This window comes from Pinus tabuliformis, chromosome 2_1 (genome assembly GCF_031772625.1).
Source record: "Pinus tabuliformis cultivar Carrire ecotype Pingquan chromosome 2_1, CPIR1, whole genome shotgun sequence".
Lineage (NCBI taxonomy): Eukaryota > Viridiplantae > Streptophyta > Pinopsida > Pinales > Pinaceae > Pinus > Pinus tabuliformis.
The window spans coordinates 173381849-173402557 of NC_142299.1; the positions used below are offsets into that span (position 1 = coordinate 173381849).

Genomic DNA, 20709 nt, shown 5'->3' on the forward strand with positions numbered 1-20709 from the left:
CTTACTCGAAATCCACAATATACTTTTTAGTAAGATTGTGATTTTTTATGGTTTTAAATGCACTTTTAAGTGCATACATGAATTCAGCACCTTAAAAAACTAGCCCTAAACACACTCTATCTCTGCAAATTAAATAACTTAAACTTATGATTTTTAAAAATTTCTCCTTAAAAAAAAAAACAAAACAAACAAATAATCTATTAATTAGACTATACATATCTCTATATAAAATTATTATGTAACTCATTTCACATATTTACCCAAAAAAATATATATTATGTACTCACTTTTTTTTTTAATTTTAATATATAAAATATTTTACAAAACTTTAATATATAAAAATTTCTAAGAAACTTTAAAACAATTAAACCCAAACGGTGTACGTTGAAAGAGGACACTCTCACATAAGGAAACTTTAAACTCATTTAAAGTGAAAACATTAAAGCCGTCATTCTTCTCTACAACATTTATTCTCAAATAGGAAATAGAGAGAACGTGAGAGCCCTCATTCTCCTTTAATAATTATTAAGCATTTCACATAAATTGAATTCAAATAAAACTACTATAATTCAGTTCTTTTTTAAAGCAATAAAGATGGCCCAAAAAACTTCATTTCTTTTTAAATGTAGGGCAAAAATAAATTGCATCCACTACAAAATAACTTACATCCATTGCAAAATTGCACTTAAAATGTAAAATAATGAAATTATGATTATTAATTGCTTGATAGTGGGGTTTGAATAGAAATAAGTTAAGTTGAATGTGGTTTAATACATTTGTATCATAAAGTTTGTACAAATGTTGGAATTTGACCTTCAACACATTTTAAATTATTTGACAGCGATGAAAATTTTGAAACGTCACAAAGGATTTATTAAAAATATTTGAAATCGTAAATTCCACAGGTAAGTATTTAAATTGTCCGTCATAAATTTTAATGACTAATCTAAATGCTAAGGAGTGATTTAGATAGAAATTAATTTAGAAAATTTATTTAGTTTCAACAACTATTTCTATTTCTGGTTTAGAAGATTTATTGGAAATGAAATTTTTAAAAACCTAAAAATGAGTGTAGAGATAGATTAGAGCAGTGATATTTTCTAATGGAACATTAGAGAAATAAGTGTTTTATTTAAAGAGATTTTTTTATTTTTTTTTTATTTTTATTTTTTATTAAATAAAAGTATTGAAGATTATATTAATAAAGATGGAATTCGGGTTACAATTTTTCTAAAAACAAGAGTTACAATTTTGTTTTGAAGATTTGGGATTGAGCACACAAGATCAACCCAAATCCTTACAAGAGAACTCCACAATACAAAAAATGTGTTCCCATTCCAACTGAAAATTTTCCAAAAGACCCCTAAAATCTAGATGTATTTGCATCCCATTTTCAACTTAATGTCATTTTAACTTTGAATGGCTTCTCGTTAGCATTGGAGAGTTTTTCATTTTTTTCCCACTTGGATCCAACCCAAGTTTCCCGATGAATTTAACATGTCACCATTCTTTTATCGGTCTCTACTGGCAGTTTCATTCTTTTGACCCAATGAACACTCTTCCACATCTACCTGATCAGCCCAAGAAGGAGCTTTTTCGAACTTGTTTTCTGGAGAAACACACTTAGAGGTTATAAACTTTGAAGTACAATTCTTGCCCTTGTCCAATATTGAATTATTAGCTCCAAAAGCCTTTTTTCCAAAAGAATTCTCTAAAGAAGCATTTGGATTACCAACTTTCACTAAGGTGTTAGAAACCTCCACACCACTATCCATCTTCACTTTTTACTGCTAAAATTCCTTGATTTTTAGGAGGATCAATCTTGAGCTTTAAAAGTTTTATATCCTTTTGAAATTTGGCCTCATTACTAAAATCTAGAAGAGAAACATCCTTAGAGATTGTAGAATGATATAAACCTCCTCTATAGATTATATAGTGGAGGACAAGAAAAAGCTTGTTGCCATGGTGAAAGGCATGCTCTTCCCCATAACTGAGAGTGAGTACATGATTCTAGTCGTCGAGGAATACAAGACTAAGGTTTGGAATGAGTCAAAAGACGTAGGGGTTGGAGAGATCGAGAATTGGAGTGTCATGGAATCCAGGAAATCCACCATTTGCAAAACACTGTGAGAGGGAAGGAAGCAGTTGACTAAGGTCAAACCCTAGATGCCGCAACATAGTATTCCAGTAGCATCACTTTTACCCTAGCAATTAAAAAAAATGTTATTATAAAACTAAACTAGTGAACTATTATGTTTAGAAAATCCAATTTTATTATGCTTAGAACTAGTGAACAAAATTATCCCATTCTTCACTTGCTTCATCAAAAGCCTTAACGAAGGGAGAATGAACCTACATGCACTTGTTGCACTTATCGGGAAATATATATTTTCAAATATGAAGATTTATAATTGAATCCTTCTTATAAGCCTCGTTGATAACTAGAATAGAGCTTTATTGTATTATATTTTGTGTTAGAATTATTTTGTAATCTTGGAAATCAATTTTGTAAGGGATATATCAATGCACTGACTTTGATATTCATCTAGCAACTAGATGCAGTGACATGGAAATTTGTGGTCAAAATTTGTCACAAAGATCACACTCCCACATATTCTTAATGCCAATTGAATAAACAATTGGGATTGAATATGAAAGAAGGATTCATGTCCATTGAAAGCAATTTTGCGATTTTTTTGTTATGATCAAATATCATATCCAAGTGCACAAAATTAGCATTGTTCAAAAAACTAGCATTGTTGTAAACACCATATTTAAAAAAAATCTAATTCACAATGCACCTTTGCAAACATGCATTAGATATTTTATAAGTTGGCATATGCATTGTTGGATATATATCTGGGTGTACAACATTTAGATCCAACTTTTTATATTTCAATCTAAATAATATTTAATATATTGCTACAAGATGCATATTATTTACTATTTAAATGTATCTCAAATTGTTATGGAAAAAAACTAAATAAAAGTAGAAAATTACAAAATTTTGATATAAATTTTGAAACAAAAATATGTTAGTATATGATCCGGGTGGCTCCAGAAATAGAAGTGACCTTGAAATAACTCAAAAATCAAATTCATCAAATGGAATTGAAACTAGGACTAGATTGTAGTGATCATCACCTTGATTCCAACAGTATGAACGACATTCAAATCCGAGTTCATGTGCTCAAGATATAGCTAGTCAAAGTTCTGGGCAAACTAAGCCAAGTGCCAGCCACTAACAAGGCAACAATTTGGAAAACTCTCGGAGCATGGAATCTGGTCACCGGAATGGGTGAATTTGTCACCTCGTTAATTTTCCTAGTGACCCTTAAAACTCAACAGAAAATTTTGGTCCTATATATATTAAAAATGTAAAAAAATAAATAAAAATTTTGGGGTGGCAGGCCACCGACCCCGCCACCCCCCAACGACATGCTATATATATATAATCAAAATGTAGTGGGTTGGGGCCGTGGGTGATCCGGACCCCGCCAACAACCAAGTGCTAATGGTTACACACTTAGAGGGGGTCGGCGGGGGTCGAACCCACCCGGTCGATGTGGGTCGCCCCTCTAACAACGACTCCAAATAATAAACCACCAACCAAAAATGTGACCACAGCATAACCATCCAGAACTGCCAACAATATGGCACCATATTTGAACTATGACCAAAACATTTGGGGGTGCGTCGGGTTTTGAAGCCGGTCCACCCCAACCAAAAACCTTAACTCAGATACCACCAACAACAGGACAATGACCCGACATTGGTATTTCCACCTACCTTTTTCATTTAAACCCCAGAAACTCATTCATCCGGGGGCGAAGGAGCAGAGAGGGATTTGGGCGCGGAACCATGAGCAAGTATAGAAGGTAGAAATCTGAACAGGGTATCTTTGTTGATGTTGAGAAGATTCTTTTGTGGTCCAGAAGTGCCAGTTTCAGAATGGGACAAATTTATTATAATTTTTACACGTTTCCGCACCATGAATCTAATGGTGATGTCCATTTTTTGCATCTGAGCTTTGCATTTTTTGTCCATGACTGAGATTGGAGGTATAAGGATCATTTATGTAAAGTTGATTGTAATTCATTTCTTTGCTGCCATTGAATGAAAGAAGGCATCCCCACTTTGAGCAGGGCCTGGAGATATAGCCCACATCGGGTGAACTCTGTAATCAAATTTTTTGTGTGCCTTTAATCTTGTGGTTGTTTTATGATTCCCGCTTCTTTTTCATGTGTTTAAGTTACTTGGTTACATGCTCTTTTTTATGAAATTGTGTATATATCTTTGAAGTTAAAAGATATGGATCAAGTTTGGTATAAGAGAAGGTCTTCTTGATGCGAGTTGTATGAGTGAATGCTAACCAAGAACAAGCTCCAAAGAGGAGAAGGAAAACTTAAATCCTTTGATCACGAAGCAGGGCATACACCACGAAGATGGAACATGGCAGATGAGGAAGCTCGAATGGAGGAAGAGAGAAATTATCACAAAATTGTCTTCACAATGGTAGAGAAAGTTGACAAGTTGTTTCCAGAATATGAGAAGAAAATCAAGCCTGAGAAGAAAGAACCAGATGACCATGCATCGGTAAATCATGAAGTTGGAAGAGGAGAGCCTCTTGAACCGCCCTTTCCATCCTCTAGTGACAATTCTTCTTCTTCTTCTTCTCATCACTCTAACCGACATCATATGAATACATCTAAGAGGCCATTTTTAAAGCTAGATGTAAAGTTTGATTTGCCCACATATAATGGAGAATGTAATGCATAAAAACTAAACAATTGGATTAGATAGATCGAGGTTTGTTGTCAGATTCAGCAGATCGAGGAAGATGAGTCCAAGATCCAATTAGCATCTCTTCGGCTGAATGGCACTGCTCTCGTATGGTGGGAGAGAAAGTTGTAGAAAAGCAGCAAAAACTTGGGTAATCTCCTTTCTTCTTTTTCCAATTTTGTTTCTGCATTAAAATATCATTTTTATCCTTTGGGTTATCGATAAAAGGCTTTAATGGAATGGCAATATGTAAGACAATGAAAGGGGAAAAACGTACAAGGCTTCACAGAAGAGTTTAGAAAATAAGCATTGAATTTCGGCATTTCACTTGATTAAGCAAAACTGTAACAAAGTATATTGGTGCTTAACATAGTTACATCAGGCATTCTTTGTTGTTATTTGAGCCTACTACTATTGATGCAGCCAATGTGAAGGTCATTCACCTTGAAAGCAGGGGAAAGAATGATAAATAAGAGAAACCAAAGAAATCATCTTTCAAACCTCATAATGGCAAGTTCAAAGGAAAAGGCAAGGGAAAGGACAAAAAGAGGGCTACGACCAAGAAGGAGGAAGGAGCAAATCCATATTGCACACATTGCAAGAAGGAAGGCCATGATGATGAACATTGTTGGAAGTTGCATCCAGAGTTGAAACCAAAGAGATTTGGTGGGAAGAACAAGCAAAAGATGGTGGAAACCGTACAACAAGACCTTGGATCTGATTCCGGTGATGAGACACTGATCACGGTTGTAGACACACAATGTACTCTTTCTCTTCATGGTAAGGAAAATTATGAATTGCATGCAAGTACAATTTCTTCAAATGAGTCTCTTGTTAGTGAACGAAAGAAGATTGAATTGTTCCACATTAGAGTCATAATGAAACATATTAAAGTGGAAACCTTGTTTGATCCGGGCTCACAAGCAAATTTGATTTTAGAATCCTTGGTTAAGAAGTTAGAATTAGAGACCAAGCCTCAACCAAAACCCTACCCTCTTGGTTGGGTGTGTGATAAAGAAAAATGACATGTAACCAAGCAGTGTAGAACTAGATTTGTGATTGAATCCAAAATAGTAGATGAGGTTGATCTTGATGTTGAACCCTTGGATATCTGTGGTATTGTATTGGGGAGTCCATTTTTGTATGACAGGAAAGCAGTTTTCTTTCGCCATGAAAACAAGTATCATCTCATGAAAGATGAGATGGAATACATTGTTAGAGCTCACCATGCCAAAATCGGTGCCAGTCTTGTAAGTGCGGGTTAGATGAAGAGATTGATTAATTCCAACAAAGGGTGCATGCTCATGGTTGTGAGAGAAAAATACGTTGAGACATCTGAATCTTTCGAAAGTTGTGATCCAACTCATAAAAAGGTACTATATGAAATTGTTTCTAACTATGATGAGATTTTTCAGGAACTACGTGGGTTGCCTCAAAAGCGTGAGATCCAACACAAGATTCACTTGCAGCAGGATGCTCCTTTACCCAACATTGGTATGTAGAGGTTGTTGACCATTGAGATGGAGGAGATAAAGAAGAAGGTATAGGAATCACTGAACCATGGGGTCATAAGCACGAGTTCTTCTCCATGCGGTTCACCTATCATGTTCATGCCAAAGAAGGATTATAGGGAACTCAACAAAATAACGGTGAAGAATCAATACCCTCTCCCTTGCATTGATGTTTTGTTACATCAATTGAAAAATGTTGTCTATTTCACAAACTGGACTTGCGCAGTGGCTATCATCAGGTCAAGATTGCAGAATAGGATGTATGGAAGACTACATTCAAGACAAAACAGGGGTTGCTTGTATGGCTGGGGATTCCATTCAGACTATGCAATAATGTGACCACATTCATGAGGGTGATGAATGATATTTTCAGACCTTTTCTTGATGATTTTGTACTTGTGTATCTTGATGAAATTCTTGTTTTCAATAGGACACGGGCTGATCATGTGAGTCATGTGAAAAAGGTGTTTGATGTTTTGCAAAAAGAAAAATTGTATGTCAAAATGTCTAAGTGTGAATTTGGTAAGACCTCTTTGGTTTACTTGGGTCACACTATCGGTGGTGGACAATTGAAAATAGATCCTTCTAAAATTGATGTGATTGTAAAGTGACGTAAACCCACCAATGTTACGAAGGTTCATAGTTTTTTGGGTCCAGTACAATACTAGAGAAGGTTCATTGCCAACTTCTTCATCAATGCATCCCCCTTACATGCATTGACGAGTGTGAAGAAAATATTTCAGTGGGGAGGAAAGTAGCAGACAACCTTCGATACACTGAAAGAGAAGATCAATACCACACCAGTTTTTTCGTTACCTGACCTCCAACAACCTTTTGAGATCGAGACAGATGCCAGTGGATACACCATGAGAGTAGTGTTGATGCAGCAAAGGAAACCCGTATGTTACCATTTGGAGACATTCTTCCAAGTTGTTGTGAACTATCCCACATACGACAAGGAGTTGTATGCCTTAGTTCAAAGCATGAAGAAGTGGAAGCACTATTTGATCAGTAAGGAGACCATCATTCAAACAGATCACTAGCCCTTGCAGTACCTCCAATCACAAACCAAGATTCAACAAGCACATCATTTCTGATGGATGGGATTCCTCCAGTAGTTTCACTTGGTAATTAAATACAAGAAGGGCTCCAGCAACAAAGTGGCAGATATGCTTTCTCACCCCCTTATTTCTACATCTATCGTTTTGCAAAATACCTCTTTATCTTTTGAAAGTTATGTTGATGATGATTTTAAGGAGATTTATGCAAAGCTAACTCATGGATCGTAGGTGGATAATTACCATTTATAGGGAAAGTTGTTATACCACTTTAGCAAACTTTGTATCCCCACCAATGAAAGAATACATGTAATCAGAGAGGCATATACCTATCTTGTGTCAGGTCATTTGGGCATAGGAAAAACTTTGTGTCATTTGCAGAGGTTGTGTTATTGGCCTCACATGAAAAATATTGTGACTCAATATGCAAAGGGATGTGTGTTGTGTTCAGTCAGCAAACCCACTAATATAAAATTGGGGCTCTACACACCAATCCTTGTTCCAAGTCGTCCATGGGAAAGTGTGTGAATGGATTTTGTAGGCGGTTTTCTTTTGTCTAAGAGAGGTCATGGCTACTTGTATGTCGTTGTGGATTGATTGACCAAAATTTCTGTCTCAATGCCTTGTAAAAAGCAGGTCACTGCAGAGCAGATTGCTCATCTCTTCTTCCAATTTGTACGAGTCCACTTTGGGTTGCCCACATCCATCGTGATTAATCATGACTCTCACTTTCTCGGAGAGTTTTAGATGAGTTTGTAAAAAACAATAGACACCAAATTAAAAATAAGCATGACATTTCATCCCAAATGGACGAACAACCAGAAATTGTTAAATGTGGAGAAAATGATGTGAATTAATGGAACGTCAATTCCATGCCTCCTTTATAGTTAAGCATTTGATGAGGTGCAACGTTTCACTATGCGCAACATGTTGTCGGTGTTTGCATCTAGTCTCGTTCACGCCACACCCCTTTGGAAATTTGAATGGTGGTGTCAAGCATACCTTTTGAGTGGAAGATAAGTGTCAAAGTTTCATTACATGCAAGAAAGTAATATGACTAGCAATTGCCCCAAAAGGAAGGTGCAAAGAGAGGCCGATAGAAATGTTAAATTGAAAGAAATCAATTTTGGTTCAAAATAAAAAATATTATAATAATTCAATCATCCAAATTAAACCTCAATAAATTGCCCAAAATAAAATAAATCCTTAATCAAAATTATACAAATTATTATTCTTCGTTTCTTTCAATTATTTATATAATAAAATCCAATCATTCTCTCAATTATTTATATAATAAAATCCAATCAATCATTCAAAATTAAGCACATCAAGGCAAGCCAGTCCGCTTGCCGCCAGAAATAGCATCTCAATAAACATAAATACATTTGAAGAATACAAATCAGTTCACATAGGTAAAAGATTACCTCAATAAGGTAAAAGATTACTTCAATCTATTGTGTTCAAGATATTTAACTAATTCAATAACTATAACCGTTTATATAAAGGGGGTTATACTCAATCAAAGTAGATTCATCACGCAGAAATTTACACTTCAGTTTTCTTTTTCTCAATAAAGATGAGGAATCAGAACTTATCCAGAAATTTACACTTCAATTTTCTCTTTCTCAATAAAGATAAGGAATCAGAACTTGTAACAAAACTGAAGAAAGCAATCAACCCTGCTAAATACTTGTTATCTGAACAAAGCAATTAACACTGATAAATGCTTATTGATTGAAAGCTGAAATCTTCCCAATTTACTTACAGATGCATTAATCACATCTCATTCCCAGATCATGGATATGAGCAAATTGGAAAATCCAGCATCTCCGAAGCTTAGGCTCTTATGATAATAATTTAATGTTTGAGATGAACCAGGAACTATATATACCAATCTAAACGGCCGGCCCTCTGCAGCTTCTTGAACTTGAGAGCAACAGAAAGACCAAAATAATTGCTTCTTGAATTTGAGAGCAACAGAAAGACCAAAGTAATTGCATTGGATCGGTGTGCAGAAACGTCCTCTGCACTCTCTGGCCATCAGGGAAACGGAAACATACCCTACAAATATTGAGCCCTTTATCTTCTTGTGGCTCCTCCGGCAGAAATGACACTAAATGATGTTTGGCTTCTCTTGAAGATTCAACAGCTGGTAGATCACAACAAACTGAAAATACGCATTAAGATACGAATCTCATTTAGTACACATCCATCTCACTATTTCCCCACCAGATAAAGTTGAGGATTGGCAATTAAGTGGACCAATGTATGTTCTTACTTCATAGTAATATCGACTAGAAACAAATGTTGCATGAATGGTCTAAGATGTTCCAACAATGTCCTTTCATGATCAGTTGCCATGAAAAGACATCAAGACATCACTGAAGCTTTCCATGTTCTAAAGATGCAACAATATAGTTTCATGATCAACTGCCATAAAAACGCATTAGTGAATCTTTCCAGTCAAGAAGAATGGCATGAAAGAAATATGCTGATGGTGCAAGTGAAACCATACAACCCAAAGTTCTAGTTTGACAAGTTAACAGAGAAAAAGCATTGGTTATCCTCCCAACCCCCATCAAAATGCAGAAGACGTCGTGTCAGAGCTCAATCTGGACAGACGTACGAAAAGTGGATCCATTTCAACAGGAATTTTTAGGATTTGTAAAGAGAAATTGTTCATATTCATGAAACAATGCAGGCAAATGAACTAAAGATTTTAACCCAAGCTTTAGAGGAAGTCTAATGATTTGTAAAGAGATTGTTCATATTCATAAAACACCGCAAAAAAATGAGAGTTTAAATCCAGTTTTATCATTATGAGAAAACATAAATGAATTCATGAAGATCAACTGATTGTTATTCCAACCCCATGAGAAGGCCATGAAAATAACACAAATCATGCACAGTGAACAGATACTATAGTGGAAGTTGGATGCCTGATATAAAATAACAAATTCACAGAACTGCAAGTATCAGTATAGGAGAAGCAGACCACCTGTCAATGGAAGCCTCTTGGGGCATAAATATTAAAACAGAAATCTGTTCATGAGAAGTATCACATGAAGCCTTTGTGATACTGAAAAAATGTTGGTTAGGAGGCGACAGCTCCCTGTCCTGGGGATTTTGTGCTATGTTTTTAGACCATTTGTGTGCCTCTTTCTATAATCCAATCCAGAGTATGGAATTAGGATTGTAATCTAATACCAGTCTCGATAGATTAAGATTGCTACGGGATACTTAAAAATTTTATCTGGCTTTGAAAACTGCTATTTTTCAATCAATATCTTTGAAATTGTTATTTTTTTCGAATCAAGGGCTTTCAAAATTAATCTCTCGTGGTGTGGACCATTGTTTTCTTTTGTTTTAGAATTTTTTTGACATTATATTTTCTTGCCCAGGTATATCACACACTCCTCAACTACCTTGCAATCAAACACAATTACACTCCTCAACTACCTTGCAATCAAACACAATTGAGTTAGGGTAGAAACTTCCCCAAAATGTCACCGTGCAATGGGAAAAATGAAAATGAGGAAAAATCACTCAAAGAAAGGAACCTAACTGTCACTATGCCAAGGGAAAAATAAATAGAGAAAATAGGTGTCAGTAAGGTTGACTATCACTGTATCTGCACCATGCAGAGGGAAAAACAAGACAAACGAGGCCGAGAATGTTTCCTCCAGCAATAGGTAATATTATCAGTCTTTATTTTGACGCTCGACTTCCCTAACGCTCACCCACCCATTCGTTTCGACTACAGTACCTTTGAGAATCGAGATAAGGCATAAAAACAATAAAAGGTACACTCGAGATAAGGCATAAAACCAAATGACAATAAAAGGTATGTCTACAACAATATCACCTGTATTTTCGCAAGAACTCTGGTCAAAGAATATCTTTTTTCCGGAGCTATGATCCAAGGTTATTTCTTTACCTATTATCGAGGCTGACAACCGATATTCTTTCATAAACATTTCTCAACAGAATTTATTCAATTTGACCATATATGATACCAATACATCATGACAATAGACCTGTCAAAGTTCATAAGTAGGTATCTATCCCCTGGACCTAACAGATGTCCAATCACTGATAAATCATCAGCTGTAATTTCAATTTCATGAACCACTAGCACTATGTACTAAAGTAAAAGCAATTTTATCTTCACAGAGAGAATTCCTCTTTCTCCTGCCCTTCATATATGTAGAAAGATTAACAAGCAGCAACATCCTATTATAAAATGTCGTATCCCACATTGCATGCTGCAGTTCGAACTTCTTACATATTTGCTTTCATGTTAAGGCGAGCTGCTATCTTCTGACCCAATGATTTGTCACACTGCACCAATCCATGTGATTAATAATTAATATCAATAATAGGTTATTCCAACGGATGTATAAAAAGGATCACAAACATAGTAGCTCAAACGAAATATAGAGAGTCTGAATGGCAAACCTGTGACCAGTAAGATATCCAAATACCGCAAATTTCATGGGTGACCCTAGGATCTGACAAAGCTGCCACCCATCGCTTCACAAAACGCTCTTGCCTGCAATTTAAAATCATCACTGTAATTTCTATCCATATAACAAAAACAATGAATTGACTACTAGAAATCAAGCCAACCTACCGTTCTGGTGCAAATGAACGATATCGCTCTCCAGGTTGTTTGAAATTATTCTCCTTCTCTATCATGCACTGCAAATACCAAAAAATATCCAATATTTCTTAGACTTGCACATTTCTCTTTTGGCAATCTTTACTTCCCCAATTTGTAAACGATGAATTTGACTGATGACAAGGCAAAGCCCTTCCTAACACTTAAATGAAATCAACTTATAAATTAAGGGAAGATGCATCGAATAGCTAAGACACAAAGTGGACTGAACCAACAAACAGAAATAAATTTATGATAAACTGAAAAATGTTAGATCATCAACTGTGACGATATATCCAAATCCAAGAAAAAGCAACAATAATATAAGTCATTTTCATCATAATCACAAAGAGAAAAACTATCGAATAAAACAAAAAGCATGCAATTAATAGTCTCCAAAAACAGACTATTTTGAGTTTCAAACTAAAATAGTACAAACATCTTTTTCAAAAATAAAAATTATCAAGAAAAACGCCACTACGCCACATACATACTACAATAACGAACTGTCATTGTATCATAATATTGTAAAAATCACAGATCTATCACCAAATTCTGGAGAAGTGGTGAGATCTTACCTTCTCCCGCTTGCCAGTATGGGTATGGGAAGGAATGGGAAATCTCTCAGCATGACAAACTGGATCGAACCTTGATGGAAAGTAGTTGACCTATAATTCCAGCAATTGTTTTGTAAAAATCAAACTCTCCATGAACATTGACTCGATGTCCAAGTAATACGAGAGGTATTGAAAAAGAAAAAGATTAAAATTATTTACCAACCTCTTCATCCCTGTGCATGAAGTTCATGAATCCCTCATGATGATTATTGTGATGTGCACACTTGGGTGCATTGGCTGGCAACATCAAATAGTTGGGTCCAAGTCGATGCCTTTGTGTATCTGAGTATGAGAATATCCTTGTTTGGAGTAGCTTATCTTCAGTGTAATAGACACCAGGAACAACAAGAGCAGGAGCAAATGCAAGCTGCTCGTTTTCAACAAAGAAATTGTCAATATTCTTGTTCAAGACCATGCATCCTACAGTTTGAAGAGGAAAGATATCCTCGGGCCAAGTTTTCGTAACATCTAAAGGATCAAAGTCATATTTATCCTCATCCCGAGGATCCATTGTCTGGATAAAAAGTTTCCATTCAAGATAGTTTCCTGCTGCTATAGAATCATAGAGATCCCTGGTTGCATGACTGTGGTTTGTCCCACCTACTACAACTGCTTCATCATCCAATAGACACTTAACTCCACAAGTAGGCCTCCAATGAAACTTCACATAGGTTTGCCTCCCAGCCTTATTAACAAGGGTAAAGGTGTGGACACCAGACCCATCCATATGCCTGTAGTTTAAAGGGATTCCAAGATCATCAAAGAGAAAGGTGAACATATGCAAACTCTGTGGGTGGTGAGAGAAGAAATCTCGAATCCTCCAGTCTTCTTGAATGTGACTTTTGGGATTTGGTTTCAATGCATGAACCATGTCTGGAAACTTCATACCATCGCGAACAAAGAATACAGGAAAATTATTTCCAACAAGATCGAAGTTCCCCTGCAAGAGAAATGAAAATCCCATGAGCTATATGGGAAAAAAAATTGGGGTAGCATCAATTACAGAATAATCCTTTGAAAGAACTTTCAAAAATAGTCAAATATTTGGCCGAATAATGCAGCAATTTTGATCATAAAAAACAAATGCCTATTGCAACATACAAGACAAGAAACTTCAAAAAGAAAATGATCCATAAACTTTCTACTCGAACAAAGTTTAATAGAAGATGCAACCTCAATGATCAAAAACGTAGATGTCACTTTCAGCAGGGTACTACCTATATACCAGGGTTCCCCGTACTTGCTTTATTCTGTAAATGGCACTCCCATCTAAGGAAGGATTCATAAAACCAGTGTTGAAAGACTGAAATTGTAGCTATTGCATCAATCCAAAAGACGTTGAACACTTTTTTTATGGAGGCACCTTTTACCAAGCATGTCTAAAGACGGATACAAGGCCTCTGTAGAGGTTAGCAGGGTACTACCTAGATACCAGGGTTCCCCTTACCTGTGCTTTATTCTGTAAATGGCACTCCCAACTACAGGAAGGCTTCATAAAACGAGTATTAGAAGACCAAAATTGTAGCTACTGCAGAAAGCAAGACGGGAAAAAGATTTGAATTACCTTCTGGCTGGAGGGAATGCCTTTGAGATAAGGTGAGCTCAATACCTGCAAAACACGGCACAGATTAAAAAGGATTATAGCAAAGCTTTGTAAATTTTATCGCTACAGAAGAAGAAACCCTAACTGATCAAATCTCCAAAGAAATTTGAACCAAAGAACTAATCCCCACACAAAGAACTAATCTTTTTTTGTGGATTTGTTAATAAGTGACTTGTGGATGTGAGAGATGACACCTCCACCTGCTATGGTACCTTTGATCAAAGTATCAAGTTCTTCGTCTCCTCTAACAGCGAGTTGCAAATGCCTTGGGGTGATACGTTTAACCTTGAGATCTTTTCTGGCATTTCCTGCAAGTTCTAAAACCTCTGCAGTGAGATACTCCAGAATGGCTACAGAATAAACAGCTGTAGTTGCTCCCACCCTTCCATTTGCAGATACTCCAGACTTTAACAGACGGTGGATCCGTCTCACAGGAAACTGCAATAAGAACAAACAGTTCAGTCCACCTATTACAGGAATCTTATGGAGTTCTTGCTCAGAGGAATTCTGAACTGTTCCAAAGCTTCAATGAAGATGTTTCTGCCGGGAAAAAAGAAGCTAGAATTACTTCAGTTGAATCAAGATTTTGACAAGAAAATTTATAGAAAATAAATAGATACAACTGTAAGTCAAACAACCAAAAATAGAGTCCCAGAGAGTTCAACATAAAACAGGGTCTCACAGAATTCAAGATATTACAGAAACCTTATGGAGTTCTTTCTCACAGGAGTATTTGAACTATTACAAAGCTTCATTGAAGATGTTCCTTCTAAGAAAACAGATTCCTAGAATTACTTCAGTTGAATCTAGAATTTGACATGCAAATCTGTAGAAAATAAATAACTACAAATGCAAGTCAAACCACTGAAAATCCTGTTCCAAAGTGACTGAGGCCTGTAATCTCCAATTCCAGGTATTCTTGACTTGGATTTGTATCAAAGGTTGCGAGAAAGATAGAGATGTTTTTCCAAGATAGCATGAATAGCTAGGTGCAGTAGAAGAATGGCTAGATTTATGAAACAGTCTACTGGGAGATGGGGTAATGGGAACTCAAATCAAGTGTACAAGGTGGCGATGCATTCCATTCTTCAGAATACAGCAAAGGATGTATGTCAGCCCCTATCACTTTGTAAAAAAACATTTAATCACTAGAGAAAGACGACATTTTGTTTGGAGAATGGGGAGGAGGAGTGGAAGAAATTGTATAGGCCATATACGTAGAAATGTTTATTCTCTAAAGAAATGGAAGGAATACCTGTAATGACCCTGTACAGGACTTGTTTATATAAATAAAGCAAACCGCACTATTAAGGTTTCAAAAAGTAACGGTGAAGGCAATACAGACTGTCAAATAGAAATCAACACAGCCGCAAATACTTGACTTAGACGTTAAATGAGAGCAAGTTCGTTGACAAATTGAACAGAGCAGATACTGTCCATTGACCTCAAACTTATTCAAAAAAGAAACTTCGGAGTATATAAAGGAAATTAGGAGGGGTTTTACAAAGAGGCAAGCATATTGTACTGTAATCACTACTCTGGAAATATTAAATAACAATTATCTATCTTAAGATAAATAGAATATAAGCAATATAGTTTTCGCCGCCTTGAGTCGGAACTACAATAAACAGTGAACTTACTACCATATAAACAAGAGGAATGGCATGCCCAACATGCAAGATTTGATTGCAGAACTGTTTCAAACCAAGTGTTTAGCCATAAAATACCAAAATGCATATATGTATACTACAAGTAACCTGTTAAACCAACAGTACATGAAAAGGAAGAGCGAAATGTAAAACAAAACAACTGAGTTTGGTTCCGGCCAGAGCTAAAACACTCAACATCCATAATGATTTAAAAACCCTCAAGTCCGACAGAGAAAAGTCGCTCTTCTCGAACAACCATAACATAATTTAATAATAAGTAAGCTTAGAGGAAACATAGCCACAAGAATGACCTGGTTCACTTCCGGGGTGAGGAGAAATTGTTGCCGCCACGGTTGCACTATGGAAGCCATCGACAATATAGACCTGTAGCTTTTCCCTGCAAAGAAGGGGAAAAGGAAGTTGTATACGATGATGAGCATGCAAAACAAAGGACCTATGATAACAGAAACATCATATATTCAACAAGAGCCTTACCTGCGAGGGTTGGTGTGTAGTGTGCGATAACGTTGAAAAAATTTCCTGGAAGACCTTACGCTTTTGTTGAATGAACCTAAGATCCAAGTGAAATTGGGAAAGATTTATCCAAGACAGATAAACAAAATTCCTGGTGAAAACCTCAAGAGAGAGGATTTGTAACACTAAAGGAGGGTTTGCAACGGCTTCTAAGTTCGAGGAGGAAAAAGATACCTGTGGTGTGCTAGTGTAGGTTTCACCTCGAGCACCAGAAGAGCGAGGTTGCAGAGCGCCAACGGCCAAGGGAGAAATGAAAGGCGTGTTTCGGAGTTGGGGAGAGGTACAGGGATCTGCTTGAAAGGTGCAGGGATCGACCCTGGCAAGCATAAGACCAGCGTAACAGGAAGACCGAAATGTCAGAACTGAATGGGACAGATGTCAGGTTCATGAATTAACAAACATAACAATATCATAACAATGAACAGAAATTGCAGGATTTCCCGCTGAATGTGTGGACGCCTGTCAGCACGAGATTGCAGAACTCCCGGTTGTGCCGCTCTATTCCCACGCCACGTGTCAGCATGAGGAACAAAGGGACGACGAAAGCCCCTTTCAAAGGAAGGCCTATCGGCCTAAAAATTCACTCTTGGAAAAACACATGAAAGCAACCTTAATTTCAAGGAGCCTTGGGATTTCAAATTGGTTCAGACGGTCAAGTCAAAATTTAATGATTGTTACATCATTTTAAGTTTATACGACTGTAATAACAACATCTCATATTTAACCAAACATAATTGCAATTTAAATGAAAGACGCTTATTTTCTTATGAATTTACCATAATTTTGATTTTAATGAAACAAATAAATTAAATATATAATTCATTAAACAAAAGAGTTTTGCTATTAATATTTAAAAAAACTTCTCAGTTTTTTTTTTATGACAATTAAGCCGCAATTAATGGCCATTCCTTAACACAAAAGTCAGTGAGAAGTTAATAAGTTATCATCACGGATCACTCCTTGTCACAAAGAAAACAACGCTTTTTTGTTGGTTAAGTCTAAAGATGATTGTAAATCAATTTACATAGTTATAATTAATTATTTAAATATGTGAGTGTTAAAATTTATAGATAAAATGATTTTTTCCTTGATCATTATTTGGTTAATTTTAATCAAAATCTTAATTTTCAAAAAGAGTTTAAATTGTTTAATATACATAATATTAGTGTCCCAATGTTTTTTTCAGATTGTTAAATACATTTATATTTTCAAAAATATATTTTAAACAACAAAAAATCTTGAAGTTATATTGCCATATTTTAGTGAATTCCAATGAGAAAATTATTTCATTTATAAATTAAAGTACGTCTTCAAATTTCACCTGTCCGATGGAGGTTTCAAAATTTTCATTGACCGTAAAATACCTTTAAATTTTTTTCGTGGAACATTAAATTCTAAATTCCAAGCCTGCATGAAATTAAAGGACTGTGTCTTGAAGGCCGACAGCTACAAGTGGCCGGAATTCTGGTAACAAAAAATTCAAAAAATCTTGTAGAGACAATGTTTGAATCATGTTTTTGATGGTGGAAATGAATTCAGCACCATCAAAAACTACTAAAGCACTTATGAAATTTGACAACTTTTACTTAGATTTACAAAAAGGAGTAGTCTGCCTAGGCGGAGGAAAGGTCCGGTTTCGTCACCGTCCGAAAAAACCTCCGGCAGCCAGTAATTCCTCCGCCCAGCGCTGCCACCCTCCGCGAGCTCTGCCCAGCGCCGCCACGAGCTCCGCCCAACTCGATTCCGTGAACTTCCAAAGACTAATAAACAGGGATCCGTGGTGCAATGCTAGCGCGTCTGACTCCAGATCAGAAGGTTACGTGTTTGATTCACATTGGGTTAAATGTTGCAAGTTTCTTTGTCGGCTGCGTCCCAGTCCGGAAATCCTTTTGGCACTTCGCCTTTCCACTGAAAGATCTCTGAATCGAAAAACACTGTACATTCTGAATCGAATAACTGAAGCGCACATGAAACTCTGCGCGCGGCATTGATTTCGATTTTGAACCTTAAGAACGAAGCTGACGCAGCCCGGAAGTCCTTTTGGCACTTCGCCTTTCCACTGAAAGATCTACGAATCGAGAAACACTGTACATTCTAAATCGAAGGAGTTGTCTATAATGCGACTTTTTGGAGATTCCGGTGAGGGAATCCGGCAGAAGAAATTGAGGTTAAATCTTGATTTGTTGTAGTTAAAATGGTTTTTTAACTGCATATTTGGATTCAGCACCCTGAAAAACCCCCGGGACGCTTTGATTGTGCAGAACTAGCTATCAAACTTGCGATTCCAATAAATTGCTATCGGATTTTGACCGGAAAAACCCACCAGAAAAGCTTCCAAAAAGTCTCATTATAGACAACTGCTGAATCGAATAACTGAGGCGCACATGTAACTCTGCGCACAAGATTGATTTCGATTTTGAACCGTAAGAACGAAGCTGACGCAGCCCGAAAGTCCTTTTGGCACTCCGCCTTTCCACTGAAAGATCTCTGAATTGAAAAACACTGTACATTCTGAATCGAATAACTGAGGTGCACATGTAACTCTGCGCGCGGCATTGATTTCGATTTTGAACCGTAAGAACGAAGCTGACATGTCCCTTCGTCACCATGTCAAGATTAATCTGTTTTTGGTTCATGCCATTTTTCTCGGTCGTGCCGAACCATTTTACCCCAAAAAAATCTCTGACAGACACGTCAATTCGATGGAGAAAACACCAACCCTACACTGACAAGTACTCTGAATTAATAGCCAGTCTGGTCAGTAAAAAGCCATTTGCAAGATCAATTGGGGATGGGTATGTTGGGAATGCAGAGATTCTCAATTTCACCATCTGGTGCCCCAGTGTTCATGGCCTGCAAAGAAGAAGGCCATAGTAACCACCACAGCAGCAAGGCCAGAGGATGGGCTTTTTGACCATGGGTGATTAGTAGTTACCAGTTGATGGATTTTTGCAAGAAATTGGCTCTGGTTGTCCTGTCTGCAATCCTTGTAGCTAGCATTGTTTCATTGCCGCCTGTCTAGAACAACCTGGTAATTATTTTCCAAAGAACATCTGGGCGAAAAATAAACGAACTCACAGCAGCAAGGCCAGAGGATGGGCTTTTTTACCATGGGTGATTAGCAGTTACCAGTTGATGGATTTTTGCAAGAAATCGGCTCTGGTTGTCCTGTCTGCAATCCTTGTAGCTAGCATTGTTTCGTTGCCACCTGTCTGGAACAGCCTGGTAATTATTTTCCAAAGAACATCTGGGCGAAAAATAAACGAACTCGCAACATTGAACCCTACATGAATCGAGCACGTAACTTTCTGATCTAGAGTCAGACGCACCACCGTTGCGCCACGGATCCATGTCTAATAGTCCTTGGAAGTTCACGGAATCGAGCTGGGCGGAGCTCGCGGCGGCGCTGGGCGTAGCTCGTGGAGGGTGGCAGAGCTGGGCGGAGGAATTGCCAATGGCCGGAGCCATAGGTTTTTCCGGGCGCCGACGGAAACCAAGCCATTCCTCCGCCTAGGTAGACTACTCCTTACAAAAATCCGTATCAATTTTTTTCAAAATATAATCCAAATTTCTATACAATCTCATTAGAGTACAACAAAATTAAATCATTTTGAACCCCACACTTTAATTCTCGGGATAAAGCATAAAAGTTAAACCCTTGTGGACCCTCGGAAACGAGAGTATAGTGAAAGCTAATTCTGGGAAAAAAACATGAAACTTAAACCCCGCGTGATGAGTCTATGGTGAAGGCTAATTCCTGGAAAACAAAAGCTTGAAAGTTAAACCATCGAGGACCCCACACGCAAAGAGAAAAATTCCTGGAAAAAAAAGCAGGAAAATTAAACCATAGGGGACCCCACACGCAAAGAGAAAAATTCCTGGAAAAAAAGCCTGAATTTTAAACCATCGAGGACCCCACACGCAAAGAGAAAATTTTGATGGGGATCATCAATGGCAAACAATAAATCCCATGCTATTGGGTATTGAATGCCCTCTAAGAGACAATATTTAATGCACTCTAAGAGATTGACGGGACAGCCCTGGTCGTTCTCCCGGATACATACATGGACAATTCCTCCGCCTCCACTTCCGCCTTGATGGCCACCGCCACCACCATTCCATAAGAATGCATGCGGAGGCATGCGTAACATAGGCCCATCCATTCTTCTTATATTGATGGCCATGAAATGTCTTCATACGAAACACAAGACGCGAGCTCCATTGATTATAAATACTGTATACGAAATGATGTATCAGGTGGAATCAGTATTGTACGCATTAATACCATTTATTTA

The 20709-nt window shown here is 37.0% G+C and overlaps 1 protein-coding gene across 1 annotated transcript; it reads right to left on the reverse strand.

Moving 5' to 3' along the window:
- Positions 1-11313: 11313 nt before the first annotated feature.
- On the reverse strand, positions 11314-13598 carry LOC149199260 (catalase isozyme 2-like). The gene is made up of 5 exons (XM_089402360.1): positions 12792-13598; positions 12590-12679; positions 11985-12052; positions 11810-11903; positions 11314-11692 (listed from the first exon to the last, which is right to left on the reverse strand). The coding sequence occupies exons 1-5, from the start codon at positions 13590-13592 to the stop codon at positions 11633-11635; spliced, it is 1113 nt and encodes a 370-aa protein (XP_089258486.1). The 5' UTR covers positions 13593-13598; the 3' UTR covers positions 11314-11632.
- Positions 13599-20709: the final 7111 nt, after the last annotated feature.